This window comes from Dermacentor variabilis, chromosome 11, assembly GCF_050947875.1.
Source record: "Dermacentor variabilis isolate Ectoservices chromosome 11, ASM5094787v1, whole genome shotgun sequence".
NCBI classification, from domain to species: Eukaryota; Metazoa; Arthropoda; class Arachnida; order Ixodida; family Ixodidae; genus Dermacentor; species Dermacentor variabilis.
The window spans coordinates 59053131-59080892 of NC_134578.1; the positions used below are offsets into that span (position 1 = coordinate 59053131).

The 27762-nt window shown below is 42.7% G+C and overlaps 1 protein-coding gene across 2 annotated transcripts in view; it reads right to left on the reverse strand.

Annotated features, from left to right (window-relative positions):
* Positions 1-1174: 1174 nt before the first annotated feature.
* LOC142564730 (uncharacterized) overlaps positions 1175-27762 on the reverse strand; it is a 187778-nt gene continuing 161190 nt past the window's right edge. For both annotated transcript variants that reach the window (XM_075675870.1, XM_075675871.1), the window contains exons 6-8: positions 21398-21528; positions 17099-17166; positions 1175-13282 (exon numbers count right to left, since the gene is read on the reverse strand). In XM_075675870.1, the coding sequence (XP_075531985.1) occupies positions 13123-13282; positions 17099-17166; positions 21398-21528 (359 nt within the window). In that variant the 3' untranslated portion in view covers positions 1175-13122. The remainder of the gene's footprint in view (positions 13283-17098; positions 17167-21397; positions 21529-27762) is intronic.

Genomic DNA, 27762 nt, shown 5'->3' on the forward strand with positions numbered 1-27762 from the left:
GCTCACTTTTAATACCCCAGTACTTCTTTTCACCCACACGCCTTTTTTATTATCTTTCCTGTCATTTTGGCCTAGAATTCAGCTTAAGTCCCTCAGTTCCAGCTTTCCAGTCCCACCATCAAAGCGTACAGTCATGCCAGTCCGTCAACCTGCATCACTCAACTTCCCACCATGTCGAACCAGCCCGGGCTCTGTTCACGGCGCAATATCCCAAAGACTCAGAAAGTCCTTTTGTTCTCTCTTTTCTCACTGCAGTTTTTCTCTTATTTTTTTCTTTCCTTCCTTCTGTATTTTCACATCTCCTTTGCCCCTTCCATTTTACCAATAAACCAACCTGACGGATGGTCGAGATGCTACATACCCTCTCAATGCAGACCTTTTATCCCTTTGTCATCATCTGTTTATGTTCTTTAATTCTACTTCGGTACTTTGGCTACTCCTCGGCATTTCTTATTCTACACAACTGGCTTTCTCACTAAATTCCCTTTTGGGGTTTTCTACGCCTTTTCCTTCTCTTTTGATTGGCTTTAAACCTGCGATACCTTTTAATGGTGCGAGTTCCCTCACTTTTATTCAAGTTCTTTCTTGCATTGTGGGGCTGAAAAATTTGCCATGATTGCGGCTGCAAGCCGGTTTTTGAAATTACCACGGTATCATACAGGCATCAGGATAAGGGGTTGCGGGAAATCATGGGGGCTTTCCCCTTAAGAAAGAAGGCTTGCACTTGCGTCATCCACCTGTCAGTATCACTGGGTGAATTGTGAAGTTTTTTAGATTTGTGTTGACAGCACGCAAGTGTTTAGGTTGTGCTAATTGGATAGCTGTGCCTACTTAATATGTTATTGTTGCTGTCAGCCTGGTTTGTGGTTTAATAAAAGATGTCACCTTTTGCTTTTCTTGCCACTGATTATTTGATTAGGAATCATGTGATGTGCTGTGTGTGAGTGCATATATATATAAATATATATATATATATATATATATTACATCTCTTTTCACAATAAACGTTCCATAACTAGTCCAGCATCATGTTTGTAATCTCATTTTCTTCCTAACCCCTGGCGTTGCCCCCAGCCTTGGAGCTTTCACAGCATCCCCAGCACAGGAATGCGTGGGTGCTTGCCGAGACATCTGAATACGACTGAATTGTGCGAATCGAAATAAAGACACAAAATGCAGATTTAGTTTTCTTTCTCATCTCTTTTCATACATGTGTGAAAAAAAAAAGGTGAATGTGTTTATTGGCATATGGAACTTCGACATCTAGAAACCAGCGCGCACCTCCAATGGCAAGGAACGCACATATACATACAGAACCTCTCGTGTGGCTGCTATCAAACGTTCCACACGCACACAACAAATTCCATTCGACACAATACACAAACACACACACATGCATACATGCAAAAAAGGGACACCTTGCATGCATCAATAAAGGAAAATCATTCTCGTGAAACCACACAAACAGTCCACCCCTAGAGCACAAAATAAATGGAACACGTTTGTAAAAAATAACTAACAAAAAACAAACACGATGTGACACCACCCTTGGTCATCAACAGTCGCCAGCAACTCAAGTGTGTGAACAACGGTGAAAACTGCAACTACACAAGGCAACCAAAGCGCAACTTAACACCCGTTCGTGGTGCAACAAGTGCAACCTGTCACAGAGACACACTGGTGCAAGGCACACCAAAGCAGAACAAAATGTCGACGGCTGAGAATCTCACAGGCATGGACCTGTGCAAGAAAATCTGCTCACAATGGCCAGTCCCCTGCAATTTCTTGTAATGCTACGCCCACGCGCTTCCCATTTACGGAAAACTCATTTTTCAGCTGGCATCTTCCTCGCAGGAGATTTCTCTAGCCAGGACAGACTTAACACAGGCTCTAAGAGCAGTGAGCTTTAAACACTCGTGTGACTTCTCCAAATTATTTCCCGTATAATGCCTTCAGAAAAAAAAAAAACGCTACAAATGCCCACACAATCAGACACCCCTGTAGGTAGTGTAATTCCCTGACATTGCACATTAATTCACTTGCAAGCTTGTTGCTCCTTATGGAGAAAATTCTGATCAGAAAGTACTTTTACTGAGCAAACCAGTTCTGAAGTCACAGGAAAATCACAAGTGAAATGAGTCTTCTGGCAATGATTCAGTTCCCACTACAGAAGACACCCACCATTGCATATGGAAAGCGTCTTTCGCAACAACAGCCTAGCAAAACAATGACCATAGAAAGAAAAGATGGATACTGCCACTGTCTAGTGACCTGCAACTGAAGTTTCTTTGAATGCAAAACAGAATATGTATCTGTTATTTACTTAGTACATACTGCAGACTACAGCAGGTCAGGCATCATCACATTAAAGATATAACAACAATCAGTGCAACGAATGAACAGATACACCATAGCAGAAATACAATTATCAATACATTTGAATGGTACAATTATTGTCAATTATCTTATTATCAATACATTAAAATGGTGCCATATATCTTCCTCTGTCGACAGTAAAACTTCATATCTTGCTGTTCCTATCTTTCCTTCCTTCATCCTTAGTTTCGTCACTGTTTCTGCAAAGACATTTCTCTATATGTGAAGATCTTGTGTTGCGGGAACTCAAGACTCAATCGAGGAGGATTACCAGAAAACACACTTTGCCCACTACGTGTGTGTGTGTGTGTGTGTGTGTGCGCGCGTGCATGTGTGTAAATTAGCCCAATGACAGGAACGTGCCTACACAAACTATGTTACGACGCCACAAGAGGCCACGTTAAACGGTCGAAATGCAAGACATTTCAATTCCAGTCCATTCCACAGCAATCAAGAACATGCCTGTGAGAGTTCTCGCGATACAAACTACAAAAGCCGACACAGCAAACATGCCTGCAGCACAGTGCCTTTTGTTGCCCAGCAGAGAGTACAAAAAGAAGTTGCACGTAGCAACATGGCTGCCGCTGGATATGGCTTCTACTCAGTGCCAAATAGCGTGCACTATGTAATAATTACAAGAATAACAACATTAGTGATGTACAGTCATTATCATTATAGCAGACACAAGCAAATAATTTACACTTCAACAGCTGATTCTCACAAGAATTGAGAATACAAAGAGAAAAAAGAAATGGCTAGAAAAGCAAAAACAAGTAAACACAAGAATACTAAACTGCACTGGCAACCATGTTAGAAATGAGCTGTACACTGTTATGAGACCTTCAAAAACATACAGACCCAACTTTTTAAGGCCGACAGCCTATTTGCTTTATACAAAAAGAAAATGTCACGTTTTTCTCTTGCTGCATATGCCATGGAAACCTGCAAATGCACCGCTTGGCACAAAGTCTTCTAGACTACAAAACAAACCAGGATAGAAAAATATATACCACAAAAGCCACAGCGTAGAAAACAAAAGTCAATGGAGCAAGCCCAGGCAAAGCTTAAAAAGCCCCAAGATTGCAACAGAAGCAAATAATGTGCCTTCTATTGATGTGGAGAACATCTACTACATTTCAGAAGCAGAAGCGAGATGGTGGTGTTTGAAAACGTCCTGAAACAAAATTGCTCAAGAAATAAATAGAGAAAAGATAGAGAAATGACACCCTTGGCATAGTTAGCAGATAGGTTCGTGCGACACCAGGTCTCAGTGTTTATGACCATTTTTATTCTCTACATCGTGCCCTGGCAATTGCATAAATTATGTACATGTTCCCAGAACTAAAACGCACTGATGCAGACATGAGACTTGGCAGTAGGCTGGATATGAGTGAACTTCCATGGTGCTACATCGCACAACGCTGAACCAAAAGCTCTCCTTCCCAAAGTTCCAATAAAAGACAACGTTGGGCTCTTAGGATGAACAGGAGTGACAAATAGAAGGCAAGCGATGTTCCCAGAATGACAAGAAAAGCATTGGTCCCAGTCAAACAGAAACAAGTTTTCTCGAAAGTAATCATCATTAGCAGTAACTGCCCCAACCCATTAGGAACACATGCTTCTGTACGGTTCTAATGTCAATAATGAACTTTTTGGAAGGAAGAAGACCGCACATTTGTTCCCATAAACCTAAACATAAAAAAGAAAACAGGCCATTTCAATAATAAACCAAAGCAAACAAATTCTGACACAAAGTAACTCTCAAACGCTCATCAAGCAGCCCAAAAAACACAATGCAAAAAAGGGATCTGGTCAAACAAACAGCTAGGCAAACGCTCCATACTTGATGCAACGTTTTGCCAGGTGGTGAAACAATTGCTTATGGCATACGTCTAACAAATGGCAGTGAATGGCTACCCATACACACTTTTTTTACTCCCTTTCAGAACACGCCACTCTCACGGCATTTCAAACACATCCCCCCCCCCCTTAACACTCAAACTAAACTTACACATATCAGAGCAACGTTCACATGCAACTTAACATTAAGAGAGATCCAAAAGCAGCCACCGTGATGGTACCAAACGTCGTCTGCTCCGGTTTTCGAGATCATTCCACTGCTTCCACTTTAGGTGGCGAGCGCACAAAAACACAACTTCCAGCACAGAGAAAACCAACGTGCACTTTGTGAAAGATTATCAGTACAGTTGGACCACTCAAATGAACAATGATGAAAATTGTAGCGGCGTTTCAAAAGATTTTCCTTTGCTAATGCAGCTGTGTATAACAACTTCTCTGCTTCTCCTGATCCAATGGTAATGTTTATAAATTTTAAAATTTACTTCAGATTGGTTAGTAGGTGAATTGCCATCAATACAAACTAGAAGCAATCTGAGCACGTCACCAACCTGTTTTAATCATTCGAAAATAGCCGAAATGGTCATTGGCCCTTTCGTGAATGCCTAAGTAAAGTGAGCAATTTCGCGCTGAAAAGTAATAAAGCACACTGCTGTTAACTGCTCTAAGCTTTAGTCAAAGCAAGCAGGCATAATTCCTACACTTGAGAAGTACCCTCGCCATAATGGCTTGCTGCCGTGATGCAAACATAACCAAAAACTCAAACAAAAAAGAATCTGCTGTTTTGACTAACTTACAGTGGCACCTCGACCTGAATGTAAGTCAGGGTGAGACTCGAGCCAGTTGAAACTCAAACAGCCCCTGATTTGGCATCATTGTGATGTAAACATCATCAAAATTGAGCTCTCTTGTTTGCAAATTCTCAGCACGAGTGTAAAACAATCAACAAGAAAAAAAAAGCATGGAGCCAAAACAGAAATTCCAGTCTACATCGACGCAAGCTTTGCAAGTCGTGCTGACAGCACTCTTTGCTCGCTGCAACACTACGCTAGCTGCAATATGACTAGGACTGCAAACAAACCCAATGAATTCAAACCGGCAAACCAGTGTGTAATATGCTTTTAGAATGGTAGGGTGCACCTAAGGGAGAAAGCAAATATAGAACACAGCAACCAGCACATACCCTACAAGTCCACACCACCCAACCACCAGCACATTTCCTCACAAAAGCATTTGTGCACGCAATGTGCAGCAATCTACACACACACAGCTTCAAACACCCACATGCTCTTCATTTTGAACCCTTGACCAGCCAGACAACACATACGAATAAAGAATTGGTACCCACAGAAAGCAAGCATGCACGAGACTCAAATATGGTAAGCTGAAGCTGCCAGCAATAGGGTGCAAATGAAGTAGCGCAAAAGATAACAAGCGAGACAACCACTGTCACGGGAGCTTATCTGCATTGCGATAGGGGATGTCATTCCGTAAGCCACATTCTAAATTATTCTTTAGGCTGCATCGTAGCGCAGACGACGAAACAACCAATTCAACTACGCTGGACTTCACACGAGTGTTGCGAATGCAATGGACAGTCCTATTGACACATGTCAGTATGCCCCACAAACTATACAACCGCAAAAGCGTAACAGTCCCAACGAGGATGGGACACAGAACATTACATCAAATAATGATGGATACCGTTTAAAATTTTGACACCCTTAAACATAAATCCCCACCACAGAGCATCCTTAGACAGTGCCGTCAACCTCATGTTGACTGAATTTTACAAGGAAACGACTTCTTTCTAGGATTAAGGAAGCAAGCAGCAAGCGCTATCAGACTCGCACAGCAGCAAATAAAAGCATTACTCATTCCCGGCATCTCGCAGGTCACAAGGCCAGTGACAACCACAACACACAAGACAAGGTTTCGACAATATGTACCTTTAAAACTACCAGCCATTACAATATGGTTTTGGCTATGAGTCCAAAACTGCAGCATCAAAGGCATCACTTGCATGGTACTGGCATTCTCATACAGAGAAAACTGCAACAGGAATGATTAGATACAACAGTGTTCCTAAAATAAGAGCCAATGCACTTATAATCATACGTAAACCAATCTACCCCAATTTCAAAAACAAAGAAAACGAGAACGTTGGAGCTCTGTTCACTTGTGCACAACCATTGTGCGTAAAGTCCAGCTCGAACCATTGGCAGGTCAAAACTTTGGGCAGCCCGTCAAGAGTTAGAAATGCTGCCAAGTGCCAGAAATCCATTAACAAAGTGATGCTCAGGAGATATACACACACGTAAGTGTAACAGCCCACAATGCCAGTAAGCTCACTCGCTTGTTTACGGTACGAAAGCATGCAATAAAGTTACGGTGATGTAGTTACGGCTGACCAACACTCTTCACAGCAAACTAGAAGTTTGGATAAACAGCAAACTCGAACGAATCGTCTCCACCTGATGCACGCTGAATGCAGCGCTATGCCGCCATCGTGCGCTCGTTTCTGCATCCGGTTGCTGCTAGACACGCTAGCCGCCATGCTAACAAGTCTCGTATATATATATTTTTTCTCTCACGTGGTATATATATCTCTTATAAACAGCTTCTTTAAAAACAAAATTTTTTTTTTCACTCTCTTTACAATGGCAGTGTTGAACATGTTGGCTGGTAGAGCGGGAGACTTGGTCTGGGAGATCGAAGATATACACTGGGGGGTTACAAGCTGGTTCTGGGCTTTATACAATAGTAAGGTGCCTCACTTCCGTCAACCTTTCCTTCCGTCAAAGCTCGCTGCCACCAGGACCTTATCATTTGGTGGCTTCTCTCTATCATTATTCAGTCTCCCTTCCTCTAATTAGAAGACTGTTCCATTTTCAGGACATGCCTCCGCATTTTCATAATTAAAGATTAAGCACTTATCCCCAGCAAAGTACAATGCAGCAAATTATATGTCATTTAGTACAGATGTTAGCCAACATGTTTTTGAAGCAAGCGAATCCAGGCATGAAAGTGCATTGCAATGTGGTGCAAGTATTTTTTTTTGCAAGAATGTCCACATTAGGCTCAGTAACGTGTTTAGCAATTAGGAAAGCACTACGCTTAATTACTAAACAGGTTGATGGTAGTGAAGCACCTAATTAGATGTCTGCAAAAGGACATTAAAATTTCCACTACAAGGGAAATTTGGGGTTGTAAATAGGTGTGGTTTACCAATATACATGTGTGAAATATTAGGCCTCATTACAAGCTCTGCTATGAAAGTTGATTATATATATATATATAATATATATATACTCCTCAGTATATTACAGTGTAAATGTCTGTATAGCACTGCATCACATGCCACTATCTCTGGTAACTCCATCTAAGACTGTTCTCAAGGACCACAACGCCTGCTTATAATGCAGCAACCGCCCGCTGTGCTGCCATACGCTACACAAAGAAACGCTCGCAGGCCAGGTTAAGGTTTACGCTAAGCCGTACCGCAACATGCCAGATGTAGTGCGAGGACAGGCGTTACATGCAGCAAGTGGAATAAATAAGACTGTGTCGATGTCGGCTATGCTGATGGCTGCCTCATCTAATTAAGCACAAATGCGATTACGATGGCTGCACAAAATGAACGGGATGACTCATGTACATTTACAAAATCACGACACGAAAGAATGTCATTATCATGCGGCACATCCGAAGGTGATAAGACAAGTCACGGCACGGCAGTCGCTTGCTAAACTACCTGAAACACGACGCTGCAGCCTCCTGTCAACTGTGACACGTGTCGGCACAGGGCCGCCGTCGGCTCTCAACGACAATGAAACTTGCACTCTGTAGCATTAGCTCTTTTCCCAAACCGTTTTTAAGTTCTTTTCATTTCAATTTATAGATTTTAGTTCCGAAGCAAAGGTAGTAGTAGCTAGGAGCCGCAACATTTGCAAGAGATGCAAAGATGCCGTTGGAAGTGCCAGTAAAACCTTCAGGAATCCTAATTCGCAAAACTGAACTCCTCCTTACGCGGAATACTGTTTGACATCTGCACACCTGCCATCACAAGGTCAGTACAAGTCCACCGCCTACCACTGCTGTCTTTTATGAAAATACCAATGCTGATGCACCCAGCTGCACCCATCATACCCAGTGCTCTCTTTGAAGTTATCCCCTGCATTTTGCAAAAACGAAAAAGCTCCCGAAGTTTCTTTACTCGCTTGCCACGCGAGTTGAGCCCCTGCCAGCAAATAACTGATTTTACCATCTGAATGACAAAATCTTCTTTAGCCTATATGCTCTCAAAAATTAAGCTTAATGTTTGTTTTTAATTTTGTTTGCAACGAAAACCGCAAAAAACGTCTGAACTCAAAAACGCAGAAACAATCTTCTTGCCCTATCCGGAGCAGCATACTTTGATACAAGCTGTCAAGAAACTTTAAGGCTGCAGCTTCAAAGGGCTTCGTATAAGTCTGTTTTGATTCTATGGGGAACTAACTCGTGTTGCTTTTGCCAATCTCAACACAAACACAAGCTTTAAAAAGCAAACAATGCTTAAGAGAATTCTATGCACAGCTAACTTGCTAGAGGCCTCAGTCATATCGTTTGCTATGATGGGTGCATCAAGGTCTTGGAAAAGGATCACCTCAAGTCCATCTGCCATTCAGAGATAGTGACACAAAAGGCACATGGTCCCAGATAAAGTGCATTGCACCTAGATACCTTTCGTATGGAAAAAAAAAATCTGCCAAGAAACAATTGCATCCCATTTGTTATCAGGCAGAGGAAAGGTTGCCAAGAGAACTGTAAAGCACCAGTTCTCCTACCAAAAGTGAGAGGGCCACATACAAGCAGGAAGCTTCTCGAAATTGTGCAACGTAATATCAACAAAAAACTAGACAAAATATTTCCATCGAAACACGTCCGAGCTTGCAGCCTCTAAGGAGAGCAACAAAATCTGATACACATCTACATTTTGCAACACTTTTCAGTAAGCAGTAGGAGCTTATTTTTCAGGAATATTTTATCAACATTCCTGCCACAAGAAAGTCAAATTAGACTCGCAAAAGGCACTAAGACCACAACTATGCAGAATTAAGGTGACACTTAAATATATTGTGATGATGTTAGACAAAAAATCTAATAAGACTTGTATAGGCTGTGTTTGTTCGGCACAAAATGACCTAATTCAATAACAAATAAATTTCTAGCGAAGATATCAATCTCATTTGCCATGGTTTTACAATTCCTTTGCAATGGCTAGCTCTTCAGCTAGTTATAGCCCATATTTCATTCAATGCGCCATACACTCACCGTGGCAACTACACAAAACGAATGGAATCACAACAGCTCAATTGTTCCTGCCCATGCCTGAACAGTGGTCGCTCTGCATAACACGAACCCTGGCAGTGTTTGCTGAATTCACAGAAAAAGAACATTCTTAATGAGCCTACCCCAGCAGAAGGCAATGTGAATACCTGGATCATTTGCATGCCACTTAACCAATCAGGACATACACTACCAGGCATTTCAGGGAATGCTGAAAGCAATTCTGAAGGAAACCCTAAAGACAAATGTCGATTAAATGTAAATTATTAAATTAGACCATACTGTATCATACTTAAATTACTGGAAAGACTGCTGCTAAAGTCTTGCCAGTACAGGGCTTGATCCAGCATAGTAATGATGGCCAGTACGTCAATTTGTAAAAACGTACACATTCTACTTTCAAGCAAGCTTCACGATTTTGTTTAACTGGTACTGACAACTGAAGTTTGCTGTATGGAAATTATTAGCCTCATTTGCCTCTTGTTCAGAACTCTGAAAATAAAAAGATCGCCCTAAAATACTTACGACAGTGATACACGACAAATGTTAATCCTGAAAGCCATCCAGATCCTGCTGCAAGTTATCTTTTCGTCCACTTTCATTAACGTTTACCCTATTATTTCTACATTTCAATTGAACATAATTAAGTTTCCCTGCCTGTCACTTCACACAGTTGTGACTAATAAAAATTTGCATTTGCTGCAAAAAGCATTTGCTGAAATACCTGGTGTATGCACATGACAAGGGCATTTAGATTAAACAGCAAATTACGCTTCTCTGATGGTTCCTCAGAAATGTCCTAAAATACTATTATAAGTAGAAGCAAGCTATCAAGGTTGCTTGACCTCTTTTACTCAACCACATTCTGTGATCATTTGCTCCTTTGAAAAAAGAAATCTGCTTGCTCTCTTGTAATTGAATGTTTCCATATTATTCATGTGAATTTTATATGGAGCATTGTATCTTTCGTATAGACTATATGGAAACCAAATAGACTTATGAGAATGGAGACAAAGCATCCTCAGAAGGTCTATCATTTGACTACACTTTAAAAGAAGTAAACATCATTTGGAGCTTACCTTGTCCACAAACAATCATTGTTATCTGTCTTGCTTGCACTTATTGAAAACTCTGCACTCACTACTTTCCCGTAAAAAATGGTATGTCACGGTAATATATGCATGCTGTTGGTGATCTGACAGTACCGGGCATGCAACACTAGGAAATGCCACACAAGGTAGATAACTGTTGTTTGGGAACAAGATATGCCCCAAAGGACACAAAGTTTTCTTAGAGTATGGGTCAATCTGTAATTACAGTGGTTTTACTCGGCCAACTTTCTCACACAAGTCTCAACAGACTAACAACTAAAACCAAATATTAGATGCTAGCGCATGAGAATCTTGAAGTGGTCGCTAGGCTGCAGATTTCTCAAATTTTTCGCATGAAGACGCTGAAGTGCGACGAATAGCGCTCTTGTAATTATCGTTAACTTATAGAAAGAAAGATTACGCCCAGCAATAAACTAAGACGTAGCCCAAAAGCTAAATCCTTCCGCTTTCACGGAAAGACGGAAGTGTGCGGACCTGTCTTTACAGCCAGAATGATCCCCCTTGCATTCATTGCTGTTCATGCAACGCTTGAAACAAGTAGCAAGTCCAGTGCACACCTCCTATGCTCCTTTGCAAAAAAAGTAGGCAACGCATGAGAGAGAGCCTTCTGCATATGTAAAATTAAACTCTTCTCGAGGCTGCTTTGCAGACAGCCCGACAATTGCATACACACACATGGAAACTCAGAGCACTAATTATGTCACTGAGGGTTGCTTGCATAAATGTAAATGGGAAATATGGCAGTAGGTCAGCATTTGTAATCCCAGCACTGTTGCAGTGTGGTTTCATTATTGCAAGAAAAGAAAAGCCTAGATTTTGCCTGAACTTTCATGAGCAATACAAGAAGCACAAAGCGACACAATCAAGCTTGGTTTACAGAGAAATGAAGGCTCACTGAGAAGACCTGGCTACAGCAACAAGAAGCATGTCTGCTGACTGGAGAGAAGCTAGAACCTTAACCTTCATTTGTGTTTCATACTACTGGAAAATTCTGCTGATAAGCTCCTTGCTAATACATTTTACTAGTTATAACATCTCTCAAGTTCACTCCCTATGACACTGCTGCATGTGTTCAAAATGTTCACTTGTTTTCCCAGCTACTAAATTCTATTCCTCTGATCTGAACTGGGTGCGGCCCCAGGAATGATTTTGACCGCCTGCTGAACTAATACTAGGAACAAAACGATACTCGTTATGTTTGTGCAAATACAATAGTGCACATAAGAGGTAATTTCTTAGCTCATACTCTGCCGCAACCAGAGTCCATCAGCCATCAAGGTTTCGTGCCTTCTAAGAAACAAGGAATTCAAAGCACTTTCTGGGGATTGCATAGAGCTGGCATTATACTGCTGCCACTCAGCAAGACATGCTATTGCAGAGAAGCCTAAGTGCAAATGAGGATGTGTCGTAAAAAAAGAAAAAAAATGTTCCACCTTCAATGCAACTGAACGCACTGAATCAAGAACTCTCAACCCCTTTAACTAAGGCCTCAGTAAAATTTAGTACAAGGACAAACAGAAGAGTCAGCATCATCAGGACAGGTTCTGATGCATTGTATGCACTTTACGCTGCAACTGCAAAAAAACTACCATTTCGAGCTGCAAACATCCAAAAGCAGAAACCTAATGATGAAACATGGTTTCACATGACTCCAATCCCACAGCTAAATTTTCGACCAAGGTCACAAACAAGACAAAGAGTGATGAGTGAAATGGAAAATAAGAATTAGACCATAGCACAATGCTTTGACAACTAACATCTGCATAGTGTTGGCTACTTTAAACTTCCACCAGTGCCTCTCCTTGTTGGGCAGTGACTGTCATGAGCTGTTGATCCATCCGCTGACCGAAGACCACCGTCCTTGGGCCAGTGACGACTCGCTGTAAGTTTCGTTTCCCGTTCAGAATTGGCAGATTAACCACTTGGTCTTGTCCACGATGGACTGTGGCGCGGTCTACATGATGCCATCTTGTCCAGCACTCAAATGATGCCATGGCTAACAGCACACCGAAGATGAGGAAAACCACTGTCTTTCACTGAATAAACTGTCAAAATGAGGCAGATAAGGACTTAGCATTTGCACCACTAGGGGGCACACCGCTCCCCTCCCCCACACGCGGCCTGAGGGTAAGAGTTCTAGCCTCAGTCATAGCCACAGCCATATCTGAAGCTGTATCTGCAGTCATGGAGTCGCCAGCGCAGTCGTTGAAGGCAGTGGAGAGTCTGTTGCCTGCAAAGGGCACTTGGCGATGAGAGTGCAGCAGTGGCAGATGCGCAAAATGAAAGCTCACAAAATAAATTATGCTCCTGACGGTGATGCTGTCTCGTGTCCACATATGCGTGCTGCACTTGTTGATGAAGCAGCCGTTGACGATGAATGGCATTGTTGGAAAAGGACTGGCAGTGTTGCGTCATCACGACCCTGAGATGAGTGACTTTGCCATCACCATCACTTCCGCTTGCGTCGGCGGCTTCCCGACAACCCCTGACATGGCGTCGGCAGATCCTTGGGCCACAGGTTTAGCGTGTGCAGGTCGTCGGCAGACAGTGATGACAAGGCGACCACCTTTTCGGTGCTCTGGTTCTCCGGCTCCCAGCTGTCAGGCAGGCTGCAAACAAAACATTTTGTAACTAACAGCACTAAAAAAGGCAAGGAAAACAGTGCCAATAGCTTCACGTGCGACCAACCTTTCATGCTGGCAATTGCTCTGTTCCAGCACCACTTTTATGGCATTTATTCAATAAGGCAAAATTTCTTTCTAGAATCCGTAGTCTCGAGGTCACCCCCTGCCTTATATGAGAGGTTGGTAGATTCAGCACCTGTTTAAAAATGGTCGCAATGCCATATTTCCGATGACACCGCTTTCAGATGGCAGTGCAAATTATAGGAACTATAATATGAGTGTCACGCGGTGCATTTTCCCCTGCGAGCAAGCCTGATCAAGATCAAATTTCTTGACCATGGTTGCAATGAGTCGATTGCGATTGAGAAATTCTATCCTCGTCGGACTCGACGCAGATCAAGAATGCACCATGTGACACCCGTACAATCAACTTCGACAGGTATGGCAGTGTTGGCCACCGCACCAACTCAAAGCGAAGGTTGTTGATCCTCACAGTTGTCAACGAGTCATAGAAAGAATGAAGTGCCGCCTCATTCCGATGTTGTACAGCATGACAGAAAGTGACATTTGCTAAGGCATCTTTACTTTACTGAGTTTTCTTTCTGTGTTAGATAAGGAGTGAACCAAACATTCTGAGACACTTAGAATTGCTGAGCAATTTCTTGGACATCATTGTGACACCGCTACTAGCCCCCAATTAGCGGCCATAGATGTACGCGAAGACTGCAATTTTGAAACGTCCTACAGCACGCCGTCCAATCTTTTGGGTTATGCCTGTACAACAAGTGATAATTCAACAAGTGCAAAAAGCAGAACACAAGCCCAATAAGCGAAGTTATTGTTTTGCTACATTGCAAGTGCATCCACGAAACCGAAAGTAGCGAAACAGCGCTTCTACCATAGTTGATCCAGTAGTCACCGGCCAAGCCAACATGAGCCAAGCTGAGCCGGGGCTGGCAATTTGCACATTTACACATGCTGTGTTTATCACCCACATCTATTGTTTCTAGCTCAACATATTAAATGGTGACAGGGCCTCCAATGACTTTTTTATTTTCCTTTACAAGTTTCTTGTCTCTCAGAATCACTAGCCAGCTCCACCCTTTCTGTCCATATGAACACAGGCTGCAGTGATGCGAGAGAAGTGCTGCATAATGAAAGTTGTTAACCTGTGATCATTCTGCTCGTGGAAAGTAGTAAGCCTATCCAAGTTGCCAGGAGATGAAATTGAAGCAAAGCTCTTAATGTACTTTCCCATCTCCATTGGTTGAAATATGCTGAAATAATGGCCGAAATATGCTTACGTGGTCGCTTGTAAACTGGTGCGCACAGCACCGCATCTACAAGCTTTCGTAGTGACTTGCAAAAATCAAGACACTATTCTTTGCTGTGGTAAGTATGTTTATGTATTTCGGACTTCCAATTATTTGGTATTTTGGGAGATATATGCCGATCCTGAACAAACTGTCAGCTACTTTACGTCACCTTACGTCAGTGTGCATACTAATATTTCTTTTCTTGGGCGCCTCACCCTTGCCTACAGTCGTGATAGCCTTGTAAATGAATAAGTACGGTATATGTGCGAGGCAATGAGCACTGAGCAGATATAAAGAATACGCAAACACAAACCACATTTGTGCCAGAAGCCTCTTGAGACACAAAGAAATAAGACCAATGGTGATGACTGATTAGCAGAGGGCACAATAGATAAGCTCCATGCTACCTGCCAACTGCTGAAGCATGGCAGTTACGAAAAACAAACCAATTTCAGAACTATGTCTCTAGCTCGTGGTAGTTTTCCTTCATTACCATGAATTTGCACTAATTTTTCAACCGTATGGTTCCTAAATCCAGACAGGAGTAATCACGTAGACAGATCCCTAAGCAATAAGGCAAAATAGCTTATATAGCTTGACCGCCACAATGGTGCTTTCCATGCAACTGAATAATGTTTTACAGAAAATGCTAAAAAAAGAAAGTTGTTAAAGAGCAGCATGAGGGTGCAACACTCGCAATGTTAACTACTGTTTGATGAAATGTGAGAACTATTTCGAAGGGTTTCATATGGGGAGCTGAGGGAACCATTCCGTGGCGGGCAGATGTGCCGCACACCAGAGACACCCACTTGGCTGCGATCATGCAAAATTATTTTTACTTAATTGTGGTTTCTTATTCTCTCACTAATTCGGTGCAAAAAATGTTAAATGTCAGTTAAACGACTCCCCCCCCCCCAAAGAATGAAATATGTACTGTAAGATAACTGCAATTTCTTTGATTAAAACCCACATAAATTTTCTTGTACATTTCAAGTAGGACACTGCTGTCAAGATCATTAGAGCAAATAGAATGAATGACTGTGCTTACAAAGAAAACTTAAGTGAAACTTGCAGCCAAGTGAACACTTGGACGTAAGAGACTCATCATCAGAACTTTAAGAAGACCGCTAAAGAGAAACACTAAATTAGTTCATTGTTCTTGTAAAACATTATTTCATTTTCTAAGAGAAAAAAAAAACATTTTCATTATTGGTAGAAAAAAGTTGAGGATCGAGACTCACGTTACGACTTTCATGCTCAAACCAAGGCAATAATGATGTCAACATGACATCCCCAACTTTATTGCACTTTTGCTTATTGTGGCCCTTTGCGGGCAAGAAAGTATTTTGGAATTATCCAGGTCGAGTCTTTCTGTATTGTCGAATGCAACGCAAACATTCTTGTTGCGATGCATTCGATAATACAGACATTTCTTAACATTGAATAACACAACGCCAGCAGGCATTGTGCCCCTCCTGGTGGAAGTTGGCAGCTAGCTCTCTTCCTCTTCTCTGTTTTTGTTCTTTGTGTACAAACAAAAAAAAAGAAAGGAAAAGAAAAAAAGACAGCCTTCTTTATAACTACCTAGTTAAGAGCAGACGCATGTGGAATGCTCCCTCAAGATGAGCCCAAATAAGAAGCGCGCATTGTCAGAAATTTGTTGACAAACAAGAACATCGAAATCCCTCAAAAAACTTCATTCACTTCAACTCAACACTACAAATTACAGTTCCATATATCTTCGAGAACTGGTCCACTCTCCCACCAACACACACACAAACAAACAAAATGGGACAGCGAAAGCTTCATCATTAAGACTACTTACAAAGGTACAAAACAACCGATGCTACACTTGTGCTGAGCAATGATGTTAACTTTTACGTTGCCCAATCTGCTCAAGTAAAAGAATGCACCTGTTGAGGATGTCTTGAAGTTAGATCACGTGAAAAGGCTTGCGAAGGCAATATGGCCTTACATATTCTACTCATCAACAAGCAGGAAAATGTGAAAGGCCAAAAAGACAAAAAGAAAGAAAAGAAACAAGTGGTTTTACATGTGACTGTGACACCGCCGATCAATTCTTTGAAAATCGCAAGAGTGGAACAAGCTTTGCAGAAGGAGGTAACTGTCATCCCCTAACATTGCATTACGACTGGGCGAAAATTATTTCCTTTCATCAACTCACGATGACGAGCAGAACTGGTCACATATTTTGCTAACGCTGACAAACATCGATATAATGAACATGAATGAAATATAGGGCATTTTCTCAACAATGTTAATGTGGAACGAATATGAGCTACACAACAAAGGTATTTTTGTGTCTATACAACTTCATCATAAAAGGGTTCAATGGTATGATATACCCAAGTTATTATGTGTAGTTCATGCCTGCTTGCCGTTTCAGAATTTCTAGGGAACCAATCGGCAGTAAAGTGCAAGACTTCAACAAAAAAGGCTTGTCTATAAATGGACGTCAACTCACATGTGCTCAGGAACCCAGTGAAGAAGCACTTTCACTTTTCCGGTATTTTCTTTCCTTCTCGCCATCACCTGAGAAACATGAGAAGAAGAACCAATGTGCAATCAAGAAATAATAATGGCGTTTGTGCAATCCTCGTTCTTGGTTATGTGCTGATGCTGCAAAGTGCAATGCTGTAATGATCTGTATGTGAATTTCATTCTGACAAAGCAACATACAGGCTTTCACATGGCATCCTGTGTGATTGATTACATGGGATTATTCGGTGTAGGAGTTATGGGCCACATTCCTCTTTCTTCTAATAGAAGAAAATCAACTCGCACATTTAGATGGGAATGTAATTACCATATTTACCCAATTCTAGTGCACCTCTGAATTCAATGTGCACACAATTTTCACAAGCTCAAAGTAAGACAATAAAGGTGCACCTGAGAGTAACACGCTGCCGATTCATAAAGCATATATATATATATATATATATATATATATATATATATATATATATATATATATATATATATAACATGCCCCAAGTTTGCGATCAGAAAAACAGACATGCAGAAATTTTTTTTAATAAGCTTTCATAATGAAAGCGGCGCATGGTAATCATCATTTGTGCTTCATTGGCCACAGACATCAAGATATATATCAAGATATATTTAGAGATACTGTGCATCTGACACAGCTCCTGGCTGTGCGCAGATAGCAAGCTTGTCACAGCGCCATAATTGCTGACGGCCGATTATGCAAATGCATCCGCTGCTGAATCACGCAAAATCTCATGAAAGCGATAGTATCTCTGAAAGTTATTGGCAGAAGGATGCCGCTCTAGATCGTAGCACAGCACAAAATTAACCAACTGCAACCTGTACAAAAACGTGCTCAGTCGCCATTTTGTGATAGCGATGATGCTGCACCTGACGGCTCTGACAGTAGGCTGTTACCATTGCCGCGAACACAACTTTGGTTTCGTATTCAAATGTAACATGCAGGCAATTTTCGGAGCAAACTCGCTGCGAAGTACTACGTAGGTGAAAAATTTGAGCGGCAATGAGCCAGCAGTTTAGCAGGAATTTAGGGTGCTCCTAAATTTATAGGGCACTCATCAGATGCTCGAGAAAACCTTTGCACTGTGAAGTAGCAGTCACTCTTCCCACATGAGGAGGCCTTCCATTTGGCGAATGGACCATGCCAGCATATCAGCGTGGGAAGGAAAAGCAATGCAAGAGCCATGAAAGATGATGATAATGAATTATTGGCATCCCTTTAGAAACAAGGCCGTGACAAAGCATCACCTAGCCCGCTTAAGATAATCACGTGTGCTAAACATGCTCATCATTCTAGCATTTTACCTACAACTCCTCATTCTTTCTTCTCCTCCTCAAAACTTCTGTATCTACCTCGTACCACTACCTATGCCTGTAACGGATCTGGCCCTACCAATCTCTTCCCTGCTTTCTTTTTTCTACCAATGCTCTAAATGTCTCTTATCTCCACTGCTGACCAGTTAATACTTCCATCTGCTTTGAATCCCAGTGCTTCTGGAAAGTGGTCATTAACTAAGGGTCCCACTGGGTGAATACCTTTGCATTCCATTAAGATGTGCATCATTGTCTTTGGATTTGCTGCAGCAGACACATGCCTCATCCTGTTGTGAATGCAGTCAACGACCGATTTTCCGCACGCCCGATTTTTCTGACATGCCCAATAATTCAGACACCCTTGCGACGCAGCCACAAACCCCATGGAGTCAACATATAAGAATGTCTAGAATTTTGGATGCAAAAAACTTTTATCGTCTGATTTTCCAGACTTATTGCAGTGACCACAGCCATGAAAAGGCATTAATCGAAGCCAACACAGCCGCCATATTGATTATCTCGCCACTTCGAACCGGCGTTCTCACACGCAGATCTGTTGGTAGCTCTAGCCACCACCGCGGCAATGCTAGACCTACCTACTTTGACGCTTGCTACCAAGCTTACTGTTGTTCAGCGCCGTGTTGTTGACTGAAACAGTTCGCCGCTGTTAGCAATGGCACCGACTCCGCCTTTGTGATCCCTGCCAATGGCTTCAATGCTCAGGAAGCACGACGTGTTGCATAATGCCGCTTCTCGAAAGTCAGCTTCACCTCAATAGAACACTGTTACGCGGCGAAGCACACCAAAAGTCGAAAGGGTCAATTGTCACGGGACAGGGTACGTCTCCCTTAATTATGCACGCCTGCACCCGCCGTTTCCTATCACAGTACAGCACGAGCACCGATATGCCCAATAAGTGTACTGGCTGGCCTTTAGAGCTGTTTTGGACATGCCTGCGGTGATTTGAGCCCTCGGGGGCAGTAAAAGGCATGCGCTCATTTTTTCGAACTGCCCGATTTTTCTGACATTTCGTGGCCCATGGGGAGTCCGAAAAATAAAAAAAACAGATGTTGACTTATTTGCTCCGGTATGCTTTTGTCCTTAGGCAGCCAGCTCAGGCCTTGAATAACACAGCACTGCCCGTAGTGTTATGATAGAAATTTTCCTTTGCGATTTCTTTCGCTGGCAACGCAGAAAGAGCTAGAGGTGCCAGCGCCACCTGGCCAAGCGATTTAGAATCCCAGGAATCGTCTGGGACTTGTTTCCCAGTGAGCAGCACACAGGAAAGCATGCCACTGCTTGAACCTTCCTTTCCAGTGTGCAGGCAAACACCGGCCTCTCCGTGGCACTCACCAAGGGTACCATCCGCTGGCGATGTAAGTCTGCATGCTTTGCACAGCTATAAAGGTTTTTGAATATGCTGTGGCAGCAGTGAGCCACAGCATTACAGTTGCATGTTCTACCAGTCGACTATGTCACAAGAAAATGCACTTTCAAGCTGTTTTAGCATACAGGAAGTCTTTTTTTGTTTTCAAATAAATGCCATGTGCCACATGTCCCAAGTGAAATATGTAACTTTTTGTAAAGTTAATGTTGACAATGGCTTGTAAAATTGTGATGAGCTGCAGAGGAATAGTGTGGAAGATCTGCTCCGGAGCAATACATTAGTTTACCATTGCCTTTCTTACCAGAGTGTTTTTCCATGGGCAACACCAGACACTTTCTAGGGTCTGTATTTGTGAGAAAACTGGGCCTGGTCGAAGTGTTACCAGCAATTAGAGAGTTTTAGAATAGGGGCGCCAATAGTTTGGGGCCCCAAAGAGCTTTGCGGGTGTTAGCGTTGGGGCATGTAGGAGTGAAGAGCTTTAGAATAGGGCTTTACGTTTGTGGATAGCATCTTGCGCTGACAGCGCCACTACGGCGTCAAAGAAAAGCTATTAGAAATAACTAAATAATATATACCATTTCATGATAGGAATAATAATTTTGACTTGCATGTATTCGCATTTAATTACAATTTAGAGGTTATTCTGTAAGCAGCAAACAATTAGTTGCACTTTGTTTTGAGTAAACCAACTTTACTAGCCTTCACCAGCCAAGCTTAGCCGTGTTAGGCCTACGAGCCATAAAATCCACAATCGAATTCAACATCAGCGGCATCTAATGAGTCAATCTTCATAATGCACGCTAGTTGAGAGAAAGCGATAACCGCAGTCACTTCTCCTAGCTCGCAAACTTCACGCGTTACCGCGAACCGAACCCAGTTTTGTGCTAGGTTAGAGCCGTCGCTTCGATGAGTGCCGCCATGTTTGCCGACGCAAAGCTTTTTGGGCTGCTATTTGGGCTCCCGCTAAATCGGTGAAATAGCGTTCCCAACGCAAAACCCAAATGCAGTTTGTATCTTGCGTATGCACAGTGGTTTTGACGCTATTTCTTTGGGGTCCCTATTATAAAACTCTCTATTGTCTTGAATACTTTTCACCTGCACACTGTCCACTCTCATTTCCTTGAGCGCAGACTCTAACGTCGTCGTCGAGCAGGCCTACAGGTAGCTGTGGTGTGCAACATCTCCACTTCACAGACTTGATTTGGATGGCGTAAAGGCAAGCGAAAGGGCTTTCAAGAGCACAGAATTCGACAAGAAAGCTAAATGTCTTCACTACTTGATAAATCATCCTGGAATGTAGGTTAGCAATGTGTTGGCCATACGAGCAAGCATCCTCTGAATTTTTTGATCCCATAGTACATAAGTTATTGCAACAAAATTCCCCTGTTCTAAGTGAAACAGGTCGCAGACTATAAAACTAATAAAAAATAAATAACAGATAGAAGAAATAAAGTGAAGGAAAGTCATCTGGCACATGTTATGTAGAAACCATTATTGTGCAGGAGAGTCCTTTCCCTTGTTCTTCGATATAGAGCCTGGGAAGCAAGCACTGACCGTTGCATGGAAGGTGACCGTGGACCCATTCCAGGAGTGGGGCTCTGCAGGTGACTGTGGGGCGCTGACCTCAGTCAGCCGGTGCCTCAGCTCCTCCATCACACCGGCATCGAAGAAATCAGGATGTTTCACTGCGGCAAAAATGAATCCACGCTTAAGTTACTGTACAATAAACAGACACGTAGTGACGAGCACAATTACTGCCCAAGTGTGTCAAACAAATTGGTCGCTGAGCAAATGTAAAACTTGTCGGTGGCATGATGCCTAAAAGGCACTCTGGCAGCATTTTTTTTTCTTCGTTGTAGAGAGTGACTCATTAGGGAGTTTTAGCATGCCCATTACCAGAGAGGCAAGTGGGAGAGGCCGGGTTGGTAGCACTACCTGGTAACGCAGAGTTTAGCAATCAAGACAACCATTTTTCTTTGTTTTTTTCAAGGAGGGCAGCCTAACAGAATAGTAAAAAAAAAGCCAGACACAGAGCTACTATTGCAGTAATCAACCATATTGACTTAGTAGTCAGTGCAAAGTGCTGACAGTGACTTTCAGTGATCATTAACATGCAGCCTTTTTAAAACATTATTTCAACTAGAACACCCACATAACTCGAAGACTTGCCTGTGTGTTGTCGTTAGACGAAACAACACAAGATCTCAGATCCAACATTGCTACTGCTGTCAATCCATGGATACGGTGACCCTGTATTCCTTGAAGGTTAATACGTGCAGGCACATGTTAGAACTCTGAATTAGCCCAAATGAACAAGGCAGAACTTCGTTCTATTCTTCGTTATTTGTCACGCTCTAGGGACAGGCAATGACTGTCGCATCACTAATTCCAGTATATTTTTGCACACTCAAAATGCCAAGACTACAACCAGGTAAAGTTTTCATGTCTTCTCCAATTAGGTTTTTAATAATCTAGTTAAGAAACCTAGCCGCAGTTTATGACATCACAAAGAGCTGACACAATAGCTTTCTAATAGATGTGGATAATATTAAGATTGAATATGAACCGAATACTAATAGTGAGAATCGAATAATGAATATTCCAATACAGATGCACATATTTACAGTAGAAATATTTATTTTGGTATAATTAGGTCATCATCATCATCATCAGCCTAGTTACGCCCACCGCAGGGCAAAGGCCTCTCCTATATGCCTCATGCACCGCCTATAGAGGCGCCACTGACGCCACCTAGCGGGCGTTTCCAACAGTACTCGCGGGAGCAGTAGCAGACGACAACCCTTTGCCGCAAGGGTGGCTGAAGTTCGCGTCTGCGATTTCTCCTTTCTTCGGGCGCCAGACTGCTTTTTCTGCAGTGATAGCTGTAGGGAAGACGCTGACCTCTGTGGGAGCGGGTATGAACATGAAGTTACCGGTGTTGGGGCAACATGGTCCACATACGTGCCAGGTGCGTCCCGCAGACAAACGCCGTGAACCCCATTTACCTGAAGTGGAGCTCATGTGAACAAGCCAATAAATTTTGTTGACCAATGCGATGTCTCGGTGTTTTTTTTTATTCTACCCTTGCCGTAATGCTGCTTCTGTGCCTCAATAATAAGCACCCGTCGTTATTGCAGACTTATATCAAACAAATCCACACAGTGTGATGTCTGCATATTCCGTTGCAATTTTTCTGTCAATGAATACATGTGACATCACCGAATAAGTGCAGTCAAAGTCGCCTCAAGAAGAGTAATTGCTAATTTATTGATGGAAACGCGTACACCAGACAATGAAGTCACCAAACGCACGGGTTAATAAGAGCGCGTGTTAGCAGTGTACCGGCGATGAACTGCAGTTCTTGCAATTTTAAGTTCCCCAAGGGAGCTGCATGTAAACGTACAAAGCTAAAGTCTGACTAACTTTACAGTACATTTTTTAAATGTTACTAGAGAGAGGTGCCCCATGATGTATTTAAAGGCAGAGCAGCGCCAGTCAAAGTAGATGAGCGCTGGCAGCAAGGCCATGTTTAGTCCTCTGCAGCATGAGCATAATAAGAAATAGTTCAGTTGAGTACAAAATTCACATGCAAGAAGCGACTGCGTTGTGAAACAAACAAATCACTCGGCGTGTTAAGTCTGCTCAGACAGCATCGAGGTGTGATGACTTCCCAAACGTGACGCGAACTTTTCAGCGAAAAATGGAACAAAAATACCACATGCAGCAACTATTAGCAATTCTCACCCTGAAATACCTCTTTTCTAAACACATTTCCCAAAAAACACAATATCTAAGATGCCTTCGGGCGAAAAGAATAAAGCTGTTAAAGAAGCACTTCCTCGGTATCATTCTGATAAGACACAGCGTGATTTATACTCTTTACAAACTAGGCAGGGTGAAAACCTCGCAGCTCAAAAGAATCAACAAGAATTACGCATGGAGCAACTAGCAACAGTTAAACATGTGCGAAGCCACGCATAAAATAGATGTAAAAACATGAAGTGCGCGACTGCTGGTGCGAGGATTTACCGGGCCACATAAAACTAACAATTTCATTTCTTGCAAACTTCTGTAGCTTTAACATACAACACAATGCGCTCGTGCAGTTGTGCTGCCTAGCTAGCCCAACGCGGTGAAGAAGCGGAAAACAATACAAGCGGCAAACGGCATTCCGAACTTTAGCAAAATGCCTTTAAACCGCATGCTGCACTGCAGACGAACTTCGTCGCTTACGCGTCTAACTACGATCGAATGGGAAAAAACATCAAAACGACAAAGGAAAGGATGAGAACAAGAAATTTCCCGCCGAAGTGACGATCCGTTGCTACCGTTGCTCCCACTGATGAAGCTTTCAGGGAATGATTAGAACTGAATCGCCGGCACGTTTTTGCAGGAATTTGAGTCCCCCACCGTGCAACAATTCTTCTTTGACGTTCCTTGAAGCTTTGGCTACCCCGCACATGCGAAGGGTGTTGCCTATTTTGCTCTGAAAACGTGAATAAGACAGAGACGCACTATCAACAACACAGGAAACTATGGCGCGCGGTTGGCTCTTCTCCCGTGTGTCACGCGCAAGGCCACCACCAGTGGCGCGTCCATCGGCGCGTCCATCGGCGCGTCCATCGGCGCGCACTATGCGTATACTTCTCCAACTACCCCGATCATGTACTAATTGTGGCCATGTTGTCCCTGCAAACTTCTTAACCTCATCCGCCCACCTAACTTTCTGCCGCCCCCTGCTACGCTTCCCTTCCCTTGGAATACAGTCCGTAACCCTTAATGACCATCGGTTATCTTCCCTCCTCATTACATGGCCTGCCCATGCCAATTTCTTTTTCTTGATTTCGATTAAGATGTCATTAACTTGCGTTCGTTCCCTCACCCAATCTGCTCTTTTCTTATCCCTTAACATTGCACCTATCATTCTTCTTTCCATAGGTACCGTGCCTCTATTTGCTGTAGTGCAAAAATGACAGCTAGTAATAATCAAGAATAAAGTATCAGTTTTATAGACAAGATCAACATAATTATAGCATGGTTGCAAGCAAGCTTTTCAAGAATGAATGGCTGCTTATGACTACTTTTCCAAGAAATGTTGCACAAATGGATACCGAGAAAAGATCAGGAGTTGTGGGGAAAGAAAGCTACTGAGCAGCATGAATGGTGGGAACACAGTAAAGCCAAAGGCATTAAGAGGAAGCTTTAGCTCTGGCCCAACTCCGATGCGGCCCATTCAAATACATGTAAAAACGCAAAAACATTTTTCTGGCATAACCGCTGGACCGATTTTAATGAAATTTGTTGCGTCTTAAAGAGAAAGGTAAATTCTGGTGACTGTTGAAAGCGAAATTTTGATTTAGGGCTCAAATTTTGTTCAAAAGATTTTCAAAAATTCAGAAGTTTGGAAAAAGATAGAAGCACGAAGTTCAGAAATTCACAGCTCTGCATCAAGAACAGATATCGCAGTTCTGTAAACTGCATCCATTAGATCATTCAAAGCGGACAAATTTGATATGTATTTTTGCATCTGACGTGAATTTGTTACATTGTTTACAAGGGTTCTGCAAAAGTTGGAATTACATATTAATAAATTTTTTAAGATTCATATGTAAGATGTCAAATTTGTCCGCTTTAGATGTGCTATCAGATACAATTAACAGAATTGCGATATCATTTTTTTCTTGCTGAGTTACGGAGTTGTACACTTGATAGTTTAGCTTTCTGAAAATTTGCGATTTTTGTCAACTTTTAATTAAAAATTGACAACCTAAATCGAAAATCCGAAACCAACAGTCACTAGATTTCAAGTTTTTCTTTTAAATGCAACAAACCCCGTCAAACTTTGTACAGTGGTTGCCGAGAAAAACGAATTCTCCTTTTACCCGAGCTAAAGCTTCCTCTTAAATGACAGACTGCAAACAAAAATCACGGTTGTCGGGTTAGCTTCTGCCGCGAAGTCAGGACAATGATTTTATTACCTTTTCTCTTTTTGAATCTGCATTGCTTTGAAAACTTTTGTCGTCGTTTCCCTTTTGATAATTTCCAATACTTTGTTCAGCAGAAAGATAGCAGCAGCAAAACATTTGATAGTTTCCAGTGTACGAAAATACTTAATAGTTTCTTTTTGAATACGAATATAAATAGTTCGTGTGCAATATTCGATTTGTATTCGAAACTTCGAACACATGCCCACCTTTACTGTCTCATGATGTTGCCCCAATTTTCACTTTTACACCATATCTGAAATGTAATCTACAACAGTTTATTGTTAACTTACTTAGAAAAGAATAAACTTGAGCATACCACCAGAAACCCCATAGGAGCGGCTTCTTCCACTATTCTTTAGTAAACATTTTTGTATCTATTGCAATCATGATATAAGCTTCCACTCTCAGCAAAGTTTTTTCGTCAATGCTGCTCCAAGCATTTGTCCTAATTTACATAGCTTAATATATTTCTTTGTGCATATGTTTGATAGTCTCAGGCACGCTCAGAACACCGGTGACATGGTGATACTACAGACAATTTATCGAAATATTTCACAGCCACCTACTAGACTTCTAGTTTCTTGCTTTGGGCTCATAATGATAGGTGTCATATGGTAAAACATAAAGAAGGATGGCGCTGATGTCATCCAAGTTATATTCTTAAGTGACAGATGACCTGTACATTCCATATAATGCACCACCTGTGTATTACCTGGTGCATCAGGACATGATGCAGTCATAGCCATGACAGCCGCAAATCTGGTGCGGTATGCAGTTATTACCGCTAGCCTACCACTTCCCTCTGTGCTTCCAACCAGAAATAAATAGATAAAAGGACTAGGGAAAAAACGTAAATATCGACGTCTCGGCAGTTCGCACCATCGCCACACCGAGGCGCTACCAGTTGCGCCACGCTAATAAGACGTCCGCACGCCTTGTTCATCGCTCGCGCGCTCCGATGCCCGATTCGAGGTCAACGAAAGAAGCGGAAGCGAGCGGCGGCGCTGTACGCTAATTGCGTGCAGGATGTCTAATAACACGCTTTTATCGGGTAAGGCTACTCCAGTTCAAAGCATAGCAAAATAATCTGCGCTACGGCACGCCTCCTTTGAAAACGTATAACTCCAAGCGACTTGCAAATCCACCTGCGAAGACGCTCCATAACCGCTACGTGGCAAGATGTACACGGGTCGTTCGAGACGCCGAATGCGCGCAAAGGAGGTGACAAAACGAAGCGAGACGTTAAGCAACATGGTCGGGCGTGCCCCCTCTCCTCGCTGCACGCAACTGTCGACGCGGAACTGTCAGCAGCTGGAGCCCTCGTCTCCCCGACTTCCCGTTTATTCTCTGTCGTCCCCGTTCCCCCTTCACCCATTTCCTCTCACCTCTTTTCTTTTTCTTTTCGCTCGTTTACTTTTTCCTATGGTCGCCATGGCAACGAGCCCTCCCGAACGTAGCCTCTCGGCAGACCCGTCGCACTTAGCAGGCTCTGCCCTTTCTTTCTTACAGCCCGTGCGGGGACTTCGCAAACGCAGTTAAGCTGCTCGTATTCGGTTCCTTCTTCCTCTATCTTCGTGTTCCCAAAGTGCGCTTTGGACGCCTTGAGAAATGAAGGACAAACAAGCAGAAGGAAAGATACCGCAAAGCGTTGTAATTAGGCCGGATTTGCTTCTCTCTGCGCGGTTCTTCCAGCGATATACAGAGAGTGCTCGCCGAGCTCGATCCAACTGTCATTGGCAGGCCGCTACAAGACGAGCGCGTTTCGAATGAACTGTCGCCCCCTTTTGAACCGCTCTGGAGCTAAGCCAGGGAGAAGGAATCTTGCGAGCCCATCGATCTGAATCTGCGATCGTCGTTCGGAGTTCCTGCCCTCGGTGCTCCTCGCGGGGCGCTACGCTTCCCCACTCGACCCAGTCAGTGTAACAGTGTTAC